Source organism: Manihot esculenta, chromosome 14 (assembly GCF_001659605.2).
Source record: "Manihot esculenta cultivar AM560-2 chromosome 14, M.esculenta_v8, whole genome shotgun sequence".
Lineage (NCBI taxonomy): Eukaryota > Viridiplantae > Streptophyta > Magnoliopsida > Malpighiales > Euphorbiaceae > Manihot > Manihot esculenta.
In genome coordinates this window covers 16,437,902-16,452,604 of record NC_035174.2, presented here as the reverse complement: position 1 = coordinate 16,452,604, position 14,703 = coordinate 16,437,902, and the positions used below count along the sequence as shown (strand labels likewise).

The following is a 14,703-nucleotide window of genomic DNA, read 5'->3' as shown; positions in this document are numbered from 1 at the left end:
ATCAAGAACTAAAGAAAGAGCTATATATTGAAAGAATTGAAGAAGAAAAATTTAAGGTTCCATATGTACCAAACTTGAAAATCAAAGGTGAGCATAGAAATGTGTAAGAAATATCATCTTCTCATTTCATCATGCATGAATTTAAATTATAAAGCTTTAATTTTCAATTATTCAATCCTTCCTTAAGATATAAATTTATCTAGGTGAAAGAACATCAAAGGAAAAGGAGATATTTAAAGAGTAAGAGTGGAAAAGAAAGAGATATTCAAGAAAGATTTGGTGTTTGTATGATTTTCTGTTTTCCTTTAATTTTTCCATGAATATGTGAAATTAGGAATTGATTTTGCTTTCTAACCCATCAAAATGTTACTTTGATTATACAATTATGTAATATGAATGTTGGAATAGTATTTTAAAGGCTTAAAGCAAATAAATTTAAGATGAAATCTAAAAGTGTAAATCTGGCAGAATAGATTTTAACAGGGCAGATTGTATTGGCTGCTTCATAACTCCTTGTATAATTATCAAAATTAGGCCTAAGATATATCAAATAAAAGCTGAGATAAAGAGCTAAAACTTTCATAATTGACCAAATTTTGAATCCGTAGATAATATAATATAAATTACAAGTGAATCTAAACTGGTCACAGTAATAGAGCATCTGAAACAAATTGTATTCACTACAAGAATTTTTAAAAATACTAACGGAAATTTCCGTTAGTAAACAATGATATGACGTTAGTAAAATATTTTACTAACGAATTTGTGACGGATTAATTCCGTTGTAAAAAACCTCGTTGGTAAATCATTCACCAACGGTTTTTCATTCCGTTAGTGTCACTAGCGTATCACCAACGGATTTGTCTGTTGGTGTCACTAACGAATACCATGTCCGTTAGTGATTAGAATAAATTTTTTACATATACTTCACTAACGGTATTACTAATGGAATTTGCGTTAGTAATCCATTAGTGAATATAAAATGGTGTTGTTTTCCTTTACGACGGATATGGATCCGTTTGTAATACTAACGAAAATTTCGTTGGTAATCCGTTGGTAAATCATATAATTACAAAATCATCTCTATATTTTCAAACATTATCAAATATACCCTCAACCTGTACCTGTACCCTGTACATTCATATACATCCATCATCATCCTGTACATTATTCAATTCAACTATATACGTAAAAAACTAAATTAATCATTAAAATATATTTAAAACTTAAAGATTTCATAATTATATTACATATACTAATTTTGTACAACAATTATAAATTAAAAATAAAATTATCAACTAGTCAGAACAAAAGATACATACTAAACTAGTAAGCTCATCATCTGTATCATCATCACTGTCTGTATGATGATTACCAATGATAGGGGCATCATCATGCTGCTGCTGTGGAGACGGAGCTGGAGGTGCCGGAGGAGCAGATGTTTGAGTGGATGTCCCAACACCCTGTTGTGCCATCATCCTATGCATAAACGCCTGCAACTCCTCCACCACTGTGTTAAGTCCACCATTCTCTGTCTCTAGCCGATCAATTTTATTTTGCATCCTGTTTATTACTTCAATGGTAGGAGGATCCACTCAGGGTGCAGACGTGTATGAAGCAGAACAATGAGATGATTCATGAAAATATGCAGAAGCTTGGGACCCTAATCCATAAACTCGACTCTTTTTCTGTCAGCCAACCGCTTCGTAGTAAAGCTAGGCCTCATTTATGGGTGTCGGCTCATTGCTTTTTTCCTGTTGCTGTGTTACTGCCTCCTTTAGTTGTATGTATTTATCCTGCATTATAAATTTTAAATAACTTATTAGTAATACGATTTAAGTACATCAAAATTATTTATAACCACATTTATTATCAACTTACATAAATAGCTTTTGACCTAGCATCAACAAACTATTCCGTCCCCTTTCTCTTATGTGTGACCTCGAAAAGCTCATAAGGATGTGGTTCTCTTCCTAGTCTTTCTCTCTTTTACCAAGTATAAGAAGGATAATAATTAGCATCGCAATAAAATATTTATAACAAAATAAATATTAAAGGGATTATTAATACCATCCTCTGCTGGAGGGTATACTGTGAAACTGATCCGCAAGCGTGCCTGGAAATGCCAGATCCTGCCCCTCCAGCCTTACTGCGCCTATTGGCAGAAAACTTGTCACACTTCTCTTTATATTCAAAAGTGTTCCAAGTTTCCTGCCACTTCCTCAAAATAGAATTTGGTGTAGCTAGATTCTTTGTCTTCCCTTTTCTGATTTAACACATAAGGCCCCTGTATCTCTCAGCAGCCTTTTTCTGCCATGCAATTTTAACTAAGCTGTCAATTGCTTGGTCCCATAAGAAGTATTTCTGCAAAAAGACTAAAATATATGAGTAATTAGTAATTATACATTTCATATTATAGCTAAATATACTTTAAGAATTATGATTCACCTTGAATTCTTGCCAATAAAGCTCCTTCGTGTCTTTCGGTACTGTCTTCCAATAGTGTCCTTCCACGACCAATCTTTCTTTTATTATCAGAGTGATCCTACGACTACACAACTCCGATAGATATAAACTACATGAACAACAGTGAGTTAATATAGGGAAACATTGAAATTAATAGTAATTAAGAAATAATTAACTATTACTTATTATTAATGAGTGAAATGGTCTGTCAGAATGACTGTGTGCCGCCTACAGCAGTGGTCGAACCCGCAAAGTGGTACTTCGACCTAATAAAATTATTAGGTACACCATGATGAGTGGTACTTCGACCTAATGAAATTACAATAATTTAATTAAATTTTATTCTTTTAACTAGTAGTGATGTGGATTTAGTGGTTAGTTTTTATGATTGGTTTGGTGCATGACAAGGTGGTGTTCCAATATTCTCCCCCAATCTAGTTACCCGAAAGATGTAACTTCTATATAGAGTCTAACTTTTAATAACAACACTAAAAAGCCAAAATGCTCCTAACCATAGTCCACATAACAGTAAGCAGACGACGAGAAAAGTTTTCCATGGGGCAATTTATGCAAAAAGAAAGCAAAGAAAGATTATTCCATCGTAGAAATGGTAGAATTTAAGACAAAAGCCAATCTCATTTCAAATGTATGAAAGCAACCACACTTTTTTCCTATTGGCATGCAAAACCAAACCAAGTATGTTCAATGTGCTTCAAGACTAAGTTAACATGACAATGCATAAAGCAGTCTGAACTGATGACTTTCTACTCACTGCAAAGTGAACTCCATCAATTATATACTCATGCTCAACCTACATCTTTTCAGCAATATTAATTAGGAAAATGGTGATCAAGGGTTACACTACTAACCTCTGGGGCTAGCCATATGATTAATGATATTGAAACCTACATCCATAAAGAATTTACAGGATGGATTACCTAAAAATCTCAGAAGAACTTGTCACAATATAATTCTTTATCCACTCGTGTAACTGTAGCTCAGACATTTGGCTCCTGAAGCGTGACTCGTGAGAGAAGAAGAAAGTGGCCAGTAGTGTACAGGCGAATGCTTACAGGCGAGTTGGCTACAGGCGATGGCTTACAGGTGCCTTCCAAACAATGTGTCGCAGAGAATTGGCTACAGGCGATGGCAAGCAGTGTGTCAGAGAGAGTTCGCAGATGGATTAGGGATTTAATTTGCAAATTTGGGAATATGAGTTAGGGATGACATTCGTAACTGGGTCGTAAGTTTAATAATCACTAACGGAAAATTATGTCCTTTAGTAAAAAATATAAGATATAAAAATAATTACTCCATCAACGGTTTTTTAACGGAACAATAATCTGTTAGTATATCACTAACGGATCATTAACGGAAACAAATTTCCGTTAGTAATCATACTAGTCACTAACGGAAACACTAACGTCTCTATTGATCCGTTAGAGAAAAAAATATTTTCTAATATCCGTAACAAGGTCTGTTAATATTACTAACGGACTGGATTCCGTTAGTGAAATTCGTTAGTGATTTTAAAGATTCTTGTAGTGATTAATTATACTATAACTAATTATGTACTCAATAAAATTAGTCAAGGCTAGTGCCAATTTTACAAGACACTTAGGCTTGAATTTCTATAAAAATACATGCATTTGATATGTTTTGTAATACTATAAACAAGTATCAATATTGGACTGATTAAGACCTTATTGAGTAGCTTCTAAAAAAAATTTCATAACTTAAGTTAAAGTGATCAGATTCGCATGACTTATACCGTGTTAGAAAGATAAAACATAAATACACATTTGTTATGAAGAAACTTAAGTCAAATTGTAACTTTAAAGGCTTGAATTTCTATAAAAATACATGCATTTGATATGTTTTGTAATACTATAAACAAGTATCAATATTGGACTGATTAAGACCTTATTGAGTAGCTTCTAAAAAAAATTTCATAACTTAAGTTAAAGTGATCAGATTCGCATGACTTATACCGTGTTAGAAAGATAAAACATAAATACACATTTGTTATGAAGAAACTTAAGTCAAATTGTAACTTTAAAGTGCTTCAACGTTTATACAAAATTTAGCAGAATGCAGCTCTCTTGAATTGAAATGCATAAAAATTGACATACTTGCTTAATCGATAAAAATTATACACGTGCTTGCTTGTCGTACTTGATTTTCACACATCCTTGCTTGATAATAAAACTTATTTATGCATGATGATTTGAATAAAACTTACCATTCTTTACTTGTTTGTGATATGAAATATAAGAAGTGGATTGACTTGACACAATATTGGAATGCTAAATCGACAAAGTTTTGCACTATTTGCCATGAATTTCTCATCTTGTTAACCTTGGCATATAATATATATACTTTGAAAATGATTTTAAATAGTTTCAAATGACATGCATTTACGTTTAACAATTGATACATTGAATTAATGATACTTGGCCCTGATAAACTTAATAGGAGTTGAGGTTAGCTTAAGGATATGACATGCCATATAAACATACAAAGTTCGCAGTACTGCTACCGATACATGATCTATATTTGAAGTTACATATTAGGTACCTCATAAGTATGGCTACAAAGCCCTGCTGTTATAGTTTTGGCCTTTGAGCCTACCGTTTGACACCATGTGTCCACTGTTATAACTTCTTATCTATCTAGTCGACCCTACTATGTGTTTATAAGGGTTGAGAACCTAATTAAGATTGATGCTCGATTTTTATGAAATTATCAGTGGATATTAACATGTTTGCATCTATTGCATGCACTAAGCTAAGGTGATTTGCTATAAATATAAAATGTGCAATAGTAGTAAAAGAAGATATTTTATTGAATCTGAAGGAAATTTTTGGCGTGTATAAGGATATATATTGCACTTCTATCTTATACCAAGAAGTTTGACAAGTATGATTTATATCATGTTGACTACATTTGACATACTTGTAATCATTTACCTGATTATCTATATACATGAATATATTTGCTCTATTTTATTATTTGTTTGCAATCATCCATTGAGTATTAGCTCAGCGTGCTGGTTTTTACCTCACGCGGATTGTAGATAAAGTAATAATTGCAGAGGTCGTCAGAGATCAACATTGGACATCAAGACCATTATCATAACTAGTTATTTTGAGTCTCTGAGTCATTATACAATTATATTTTGACATATACATTTAAATAGAATAGATTATGAACGTTATTTAAGTTAAAATAATGTAATCATATATGAATAAAAAAAGAGAGCTAAAGTTTGCATGTGATGAAATTCATAGAAAAATAAGAAATGATATTATTATAAAATGTGTGCCAAATTAGATAATAGTAAGATATCAAATGACAGTTGATAATTATAAATATATTTTTCAAATGTATTACAAGTTGAAATGTTGATAAAACAGAGGAAACTCTTCCAAAATTTTGGTTTAAAATCTCACATTTACTTTACTCACAATATGAAATTTACAAGAACTACTTAATAACTTAGTAATTACACATAAAAGAAATGGTTTAGTTTTGAAATATCTAAAAAAATATAGTTTATGACAATTTTTTACTCTGTCTACACCTTGACAGGGTAAGGGGTGTTACACCATTGTAAAAAGTGCTCATAGGTTATTCAATATACATCATTCGCAAGAAGTTAATAAAATATAATGCAAAATATTTGTGATTCTAAACACACACACCCAAATATAATATAACATTCATAATACATGAGCATGTTGATTAAATTTTATATTTAATTACAAGTTTAGTTCTATTTACCTAAATTATAATTAGATAAGTACTATGCAATTGTCTCACTATTGGCCTTCTTGATTTTCTAAGTTCGATCGTAAAATAATGAATTTAAATGAAGAGCCAAAATAACTTTTAATATTTCTAAAACTACCCCAATAAGTCCTTAAAAATATCATAGCAAGTACACAAAAGAAAAGTTAAAAAAGGTTAGACAATAAACTTTCGACAGTACTTTCGACGATCTAAAGACTTCTAATAAAGCCAAAGGATATAGTTTCAAAAGCATATTAAGCTGCCAAAATCGGTCTTGAGAAATGCAAGTTTGGCGGCTAGAAATACCTTCGGCTGTTGAACCTGATTCTGCTATGTTTTGTTCAACCTCAAAACAAGCTCATCGCTCACCTAAACACATCTTGAACATCATAAAACTATGACCAATATGTGAGCAACTAAAAAACCTTACAAAATCATACGTGCAATTTATAAAAGCAAAGATCAAGCACATACAGACAAGATTTAACCAAACCCATTCTAAAACCCAAGGTACCTATTCAACACACATCCAACTTAGGGCATTTCTTCACATGTTATCATTTTAAGGTCACCCGCCCTTAACAGTTGCACTAGCATATTTTAAGAATAAGCTTGCATTAAACTCAAATAACATTTCAAATATTGGGAGAATTACCTCTTGGAGCTTAGTGGTGTTGATAGGAAAATCTTCAAACCAAGGATGCCATAAAAACAAAGTTTAAAAACTTTAAAATAAAGATGAAAACCTTTAAACATATGTGAATCATGGTTATAGAGTAAATACCACTGAAACAAAAGTGATTTTTACCCTTTGATACGAGATGGAGAGCAATTATTTTTCATTTTCTAACTCTATTTATACCTCACTGGGCAAATTACATTTAGTAGCCTAAGGTGCCCCTAGTCGAATATCATTTTTTATATTTAATACATTTCTATGAATAATTATGAAAAGTTACCCAATAGTTTTAACGCATTTTGAAGAAGGGTCATGCACTTTAATTTGTAATAAAAGACTCATATATTTTCATGCCGTTAGTAAAATGGGACTTCTCTAATACCGTTAAATATTATTAGTTTACTATACTAATTTAGTAAAAGCTATATTTTAGTCCATGTATTTTTTAAGTTCTTTAACTTTTATTTAATAATCCCTTAATTTAAATTTTACATTTTTAATTAAAATTAATTCATATAATTTCTATAATTTGGCTCTTAAATATTATAATTACTAATATGTCCTTATATTTACAAATTAATCTTTCTATTTATTAAACTTTAATATCTTATATGTCAAAAACAATAAAATAAAATAAATAAATAAATTGTTATTTCTTTTTTTGTCCTAATCAAATAAAAAATAAATTATTAAGAAAGGAAAAGTTGGAGTAAAAAAATTTTTTTTAGCCTTGAATATATGTATATGGTACAGAGATGCTTAATTTAATTTCTATTTTATTATTTTTTGCCAATTGTAAGATATTAAATTTAATAAACATAGGAGATTAGTTTGTAAAAAATTCTAAGTACTTATTTGTAAGTAATTATAATATTTAGGGATAACTTTGTAAGATATAGAGATGAACCATAACTAAAGAGACTATATTATTATAAAATAAAATTTTATAACTAAATTTAGAAATATATGGACTACATTATATATTTTATAAAAATTTTAAAGGTTAAAATATAATTTACTATAATTAAAAATTATTTTTAATTAATTTTTAATGCCACATCGATATTATTCATAAAATTTTATTTTGCTAATAAAATAAAACCACATGATTTTTTTACAACAAATTAAATTATAAGACCTTATTTGAAAATGGTATGAAACCACAGGGTAAGCTTTTTTGTAATTATCTCTTTTTTTTTAATGAAAGTATTTTCTAAAAAAAAATGATTTTACTTTTTTCTAAAATCTTCAGTCTCAATTATTTCAACAAAGATTTTGTTGAAAATTTAAAATTTCGATACTAAAATTTAGATGGGTATTTCATTCTTTCTCCCTTTAGAATATTCATTCTAAAATGTTCGATCAAAAATAGAAAAAAAAACATATAGCATAGTATTCACATTAACATATGGTTGCACACGTGGACACACCATATACCAAATTAGCAGTGTAACAAATGTAACTCAAAGTAGATGAGGCTATTGCTTAATTTATGAATTCCTTGGTTTCCTAGGTTACAATCTTTCAAATCATAGTGATTGTTCATAAAAACTTTATCGGGATTTTTTTATTCCTCAATCTGTTAATATGGTCATCTAAAATCCATATTATTTATTCTATATAAGTAAGATCTTCCAAGATTTCCACATCAGGTTTCTTATGAATTTTGATTGGATCAAATATGAACTTTCTCAACATGAAAAGCTGAATGGATCCTTTTCATTTAAGCATCTAAATTTAGCTTGTAAGATATATTCCTAAACTTTTGCAAGATCTTAAAGGATCCTATATATCTTGAAGCTAATTTATTTTTCTTTTCAAGAGGATTTACTCTTCTCATTATAATAACCTTAAGAAATACCTTGTCTCTTTCGGAAAACTATTTCTCTCATGTGAACATTTGCATAATTTTTTTGTCTAATGGTTACTATTTTTAGCCTATCTTTGATTATAGGCACTACTATATTAGTGATTTCTATTATCTTTGGCCCTGCTAAGGTCTTTTCACCTGCCTCCTCTTAATATATATAAGTGCTCTACATTTCCTTTCATATAAAACTTTATTAGGTGCAATCCCAGTGCTGACATGATAAATATTGTTGTAAGTAAACTCTACTAGTGTTAGTTATCACTTTCAAGAGCCATCAAAATCTAGCATATATATTTTCAACATATCCTTTATGGTCTAGATAGTCCTTTTTTGTTGTCCATAGTTTGGGAATGGAAAGCAATGTTGAAATCTAACCTTATGCCGATAGCATTCTATAGACTCTTCAAAAGCTAGAGATGAATTGGAGTCTCCTATATGATATTATAGACATTAGAGCTCCACAAAACTTAATGATCTCCTCCATGTAAATTTGTATCATTTTATCTCTAAAGTAGTCGCTTCTAATAGGGATAAAGTGAGTTGTCTTATTCAATATATCTATTATATCACCCTTATTGAGTCATACCTATTAGAAGCTGTTAGTAATCTAGCTACAAAATTCATTGCCACATGCTCTTATTTCTATTCTAGAATCAATAATGAGTTAAGAATCCTAATTGGCTTTTGATATTCTAACTTCTCCCTTTGATACACTTTACAAGCAAACACAATTATGTAATATTTCTCTTTATGAAGGGCCATCAATACACATTTTTCATATCCTGATTCATCTTGGTAGCTCTAGGATGAATATTGTGCTTTGCATTATGAGCTTCTCTTATAATATCTCCCTTTAATCCTATGTTATCCGGTAGACATAATTCAATTCTATATCAGAGGATTCTTCTATCATAAATCAAAACTCGCCATTTTTTTCTTTGTTGAACTATTCACGTTGTTTTCATCAATTTTGAGTTCTAATAATATTTTTGTGCCACTTTCTACAAAAATACTTGTGTCACTTTCATTTATACTATCAGAACATATGTGTAGACAATCCTAGCTATATCTGCTTATTGACTAACTTGTAAAACTCCTCACTTTTGATAAGTATAAATAGATTTATGAAGGAACTCAAAAAATTTTGTTCAATTGATATGGAATGTTGAGGGATATGTGGGAGAGGCCTATGCATGGGATGGTAAAATTAAATGCTAATGTAGGAATCATAGGACATGATTTGATTAGCTTAGGGATTGTCTTTTGAGATGCTCATAGGCATGTGTTAGCGGCAGCAACTAAAATGATCCAATGAGCTTAGTGCATAATTGTTTTAGAGGTTATGGATTTTACATTTGGTTTCCACTTAGCTAAGGATTTATGTTTTGAAAGAGTGATTCCATATACTGACCATCTTCTCGTGTATAAGAATCTATGATTTCAGACAGTCTTCAGGTGTATAAGCATCTATGTGCCTCAAAATGTCCCTTTAATTCTCTTGAACTCATCATTCGGAATTGCCTTCTTAGTACTTCTATTTTATTTTCTTGTTCTTGGTTTTTTGTTCGCGACAGGGGTGAACATTCAGTCGGTTTAGTTCAAAATTGAATTGAACTGAATAAATTAAAAACTGAAATTCTATATTTATAAAAATCAAATCGAACTAATTTTAGACAGAAATCAAACTAAATTGAATTGGTCTGATTCGATTGGATTCAATTCGGTTCGATTTGATCGGTTGAATTTTTTAAATTGATTTTTTTATTTTTTACACTTTATTTTTAATATGCTAGAATTTAATTAAAATATTTAAACTTTAATTATGATCTAATCTCTATATATTATCAAAAATAATATACTATTATCACTATTTTTTAATAAAAAATAATATACTATTATTACTAATCTCTCAATATTATAAAAAATAATATATTATTATCACTAATAGATTATGTTTAAATTTTTTTCTAATCAATAAGACTAATTAATAGTCTTAATTTAAAAAAAACTATATTAATTTATCTAAAATTACCTTTAAATGATTATGTTTTTTTATATATATTAAGTATTAAATGACTTAAAAAAAAGGATATATGTGAAAATAATAATTAATAATAAATTTTTTAAATTAGATATTATTATGAGACAGAAATAATAATAAATTATTATAAAATAAAGTGTAAAGTTGATTAAATAATCAATTTAAATATTTTTTTAATTTAAAATTTTACGAGTTTCTTTTATTTTGTAGAAAAAAAAATCATTTATTAATCAATCAAACTCCTTCAATTCATTGATCAATCAAAAGTTGAAGAACAAAAGAAAATTAGAAAAATGAAAAAATGAATCTTGAGATGACAAAAAGATGCATTGATGGTCAGTTGATTCACTCATTAATTCACATTGTGGTTTTCTTTACTTGAAGGCCACGATTTTCTTTCTTTTTTTTTTTTTTTAAAAAAAAAACAATCACTGCCAATCATTCTTCATTACATACTTCCATGTATCCACCATAGTTGATTCCCTTCCACTTTTCAAAATAAAGTACTTATTTTTTATTGTTTTTATTTTCATATTTTTATAATTAAATTTATTTTTTTAATTATAATTAAAATTATTAATTTTAATTTTACCAAATTTATGAATTAATTATATATATATATTTATTTATTATTTAATTTTTATAAAATAATTTATTTTTTAATTTTTTAATTTTTTAATTTTAAAAAATACATTAAAATGTCAAAACATTTTAAAAACTCTATTAATGAGTTCAATTAATTTTAATCTTTACGTAGTATAAAAAAAAATTAATTAAAATATACTCTATATGACTAAGTAATAAATTTTTTAATTGATTTTTTTTAATTTTCTAATGAAAACCAATTAGAAATTGAATTTGAGACTTATAATTCTAAGAAGATTTTATTATTATTTAATTTAAAGCTGTAAGTCCTCATGGAGTGACTGAAATATTTAATTACTAATTGAATTAACATTAAATTGAATTTAGATTATATAATACTGAAATTATATGTAAAATCATGTAAATTGCAATAAACGAATGAATCCAACTTTTATGTTATTTGTAATAAAACAATTTTTTCAAACAAATTAAGTTTTGCTGCCAAAACTTATTTATTTAATGATAATACTACAGATAAGTCACGATTATTATTATTATTATTATTTATTTTTGCTTTTAATTACATCTAAATAATCTTATATATATATAATTGTAAATACTTTAAATAATTAAAAGAATTATTTTATTTTTTGAAATAATTTTATACCTTACTCATTTTGGAGGGTTGAGTTATTTTGAATTAGCCAAAAGAAAGAGAAGGAGAAAGTGAAGCAAAAGGGAATAGAAGCAGGGATTTTCTTGCCGCAGTTTTGATAGCCCGTGAGGAGGCGGCTTTGATTTTATTTTGTCCTCTTCACTTGCCGGTGTTCAGTTTTGCGTTCTAGATCTACTTCTTTCTAGAGAGGTTGTTTAGTTTGTGGTTTCTGTGCAGGGTACTCGAGAACTATCTAGCTTAGGGGTTGGGGTGTGCTAGAAATTGAATTTAATAAATTAAAAATTAAAAATTTTAGTATTTATAAAAATTAAATTATATTAATTTTAAATAGAAATTAAATTAAATTGAATTTATTTAATTTAATTTGATTTAATTTAATTTAATTTTTTAGTTTTTTTAATAGATTTTTATTTTTTTATATTTTATTTTTAGTTCAATTTGATTTTTTTTATTAAAATTAAAATGAATTGAAATAACTGAAATTTTTAAAATTAAAAATTAAATCAAATCGAAATAAATAAAAAATTAAAGTAAAATTTTAAATTAATTAAATTTAACTAATTTTTTTAATTTAAATCGAATACCGGCGAAGTCTGTATAAAATCAGACCATAATCTATTAATACAAGTGCTGAAAGCAGATGTATTTGATGTCAAAGCAAAATATGGCTCTTAATTATAACTTGAGGACTATACTAAACTGAAAATTCTATGCGCCAACTTTTCTCTCCGGTGGATGTCAATAGTGAGTGCTGAAAGCTTTAGTAGAGCAGAGGGTGCATATGAGTTTGTGTTTTCTCTAGATTTGAAGCAACTAGGTTTGTGGAGTCATTTGATTTTTGCTACCTAGGCTGTTTTCTGGGTTAAGCAATTTGCATGCTGAGTCCTGCGCAGTTTCTCGATGCGTTGCAGGTTATTAGGCAGTTTGAATATGTGATGTCTTCCTTGTCTAGTCTTGACAGTAGTGGCGCTAATGGCAACATGCAAGATTGAACTTTCCAGCTTCTTCTGATGTGTGTTGGGTTGTTGTGAGTTTGTTTACTACTAAGTTTAATATAAAATAAATTTTTTTATTACAATATATTTTACATATAATAAAAAAATAAATTTTTTATAACGATTTTAAATTATCGTTAAATTATTAAATATTATTATTTAAATATTAAAATATAGTAATATTATTAATAATTTATAAAAAAAATAGAACAAATAATTTAATACATTATTAACTATACTTAAAATTTTACTAATTAAATTCTCAATTTTTATATGATAAAATTATAAACATTTAATTTTATCATTTTATTTAAATTTAAAGAATAATAAGATTTAAAATACAGTTAACCATACATATATTTATAATTAATTTTTTATTTTTAATAAATTATTGATAATATAATTAATTTTTATTTAATTATTATAATTTTTATAAATTTAGATATTAAATAGATAACAGTTTACGTGTTAAATAGATTAATTCTAAATAATATAAGAATACAAGTATATATTTGATTTATATTAAGTAAAAATAAATGACATAGTTCTAATTTCTAATGTTTTCATTGAAAAAATAAAACCTTTTTAACTCCAGTTTAAAGAAATTTTTGGAATAGAGTAATTCCAGCAGTAGCAATGAGTTGAGAAGATTTTTTTTTTTTTTTTTATAAGATGATTTGTATTTAACTATTAGTATCATTTTTTTTATTAAAGAATTTTGAGTTTTTTTAAAAAAATTACTTATAAATTTATATTTTTAAAATACTCAAAGGGATCAAATGTAAATCAAAATTTGAGAGTATGAATTATTTTTGAGAAATTACTTTTTTGTCTTACAAAATTTTAAATTTTAAGAGAGCCTATTACCTTTTTATCCCTACATGAGTCCATCTATGATCAATTTTTTATGAAGAGCTCTTGAGACTTTGGGACATAGAAGACTTTGTAGTCCCACATCAAAAATTACTATACAATATTTGGATTCATCCCTCAGGAATAATTCATTTTATAAGATAAAAATTTAAATTAATATTTATAGAATTATGTATGATTTTTTTAAATTAAAAAAAATAAAAATTTTATTATAAATATGAGAATCGATGAAAAAGAATAATTGAATTAAATTTTTATAATTTTTTTATTCCAAATGACTGAATATCTTATTAATGAGTATTCATTCTTAAAATGTGAATAAAAATATAAGAAGCAGTTAATTATGATTATTGTTTTATTAAATTAGCTTTTAAATCTTGTTTGATTCAAAATTCTCCATTTCGTAAAAAGTGTATTTCTCAACAAATTATATTTAATATGGTTAAAATAAAGCTGGATTTTAATTAACTAATCTGTAAAAAAATATGAGGTAATTGGCGTTTATGACCGTTACTTCGACACATGCCGGTAAATAGGAAACTAGATAAATGTAATAAATTGCTTAAAATTCAAAAATAATTATATAAAAATACATACCTTAATTTCTATATTCATCCATTTCTATACTGTAAAAAAATGAAATTGATTATCAAATTTTCAAAAAATTTAACTAGTACCAGTTAATAGATAAAAGATTTTGTGATTATAAGTATAACGAAAATCTAT

At 27.3% G+C, this 14,703-nt stretch overlaps 1 protein-coding gene across 1 annotated transcript in view; it reads right to left on the bottom strand.

The window, feature by feature from the left end:
• The window catches only part of LOC110600538, a 38,374-nt gene extending 36,812 nt beyond the window's left edge, over positions 1-1,562 (bottom strand). Inside the window, exon 1 of the mRNA XM_043950716.1 lies at positions 1,323-1,562. Coding sequence (XP_043806651.1) covers positions 1,323-1,562 — 240 coding nt within the window. The remainder of the gene's footprint in view (positions 1-1,322) is intronic.
• Positions 1,563-14,703: the final 13,141 nt, after the last annotated feature.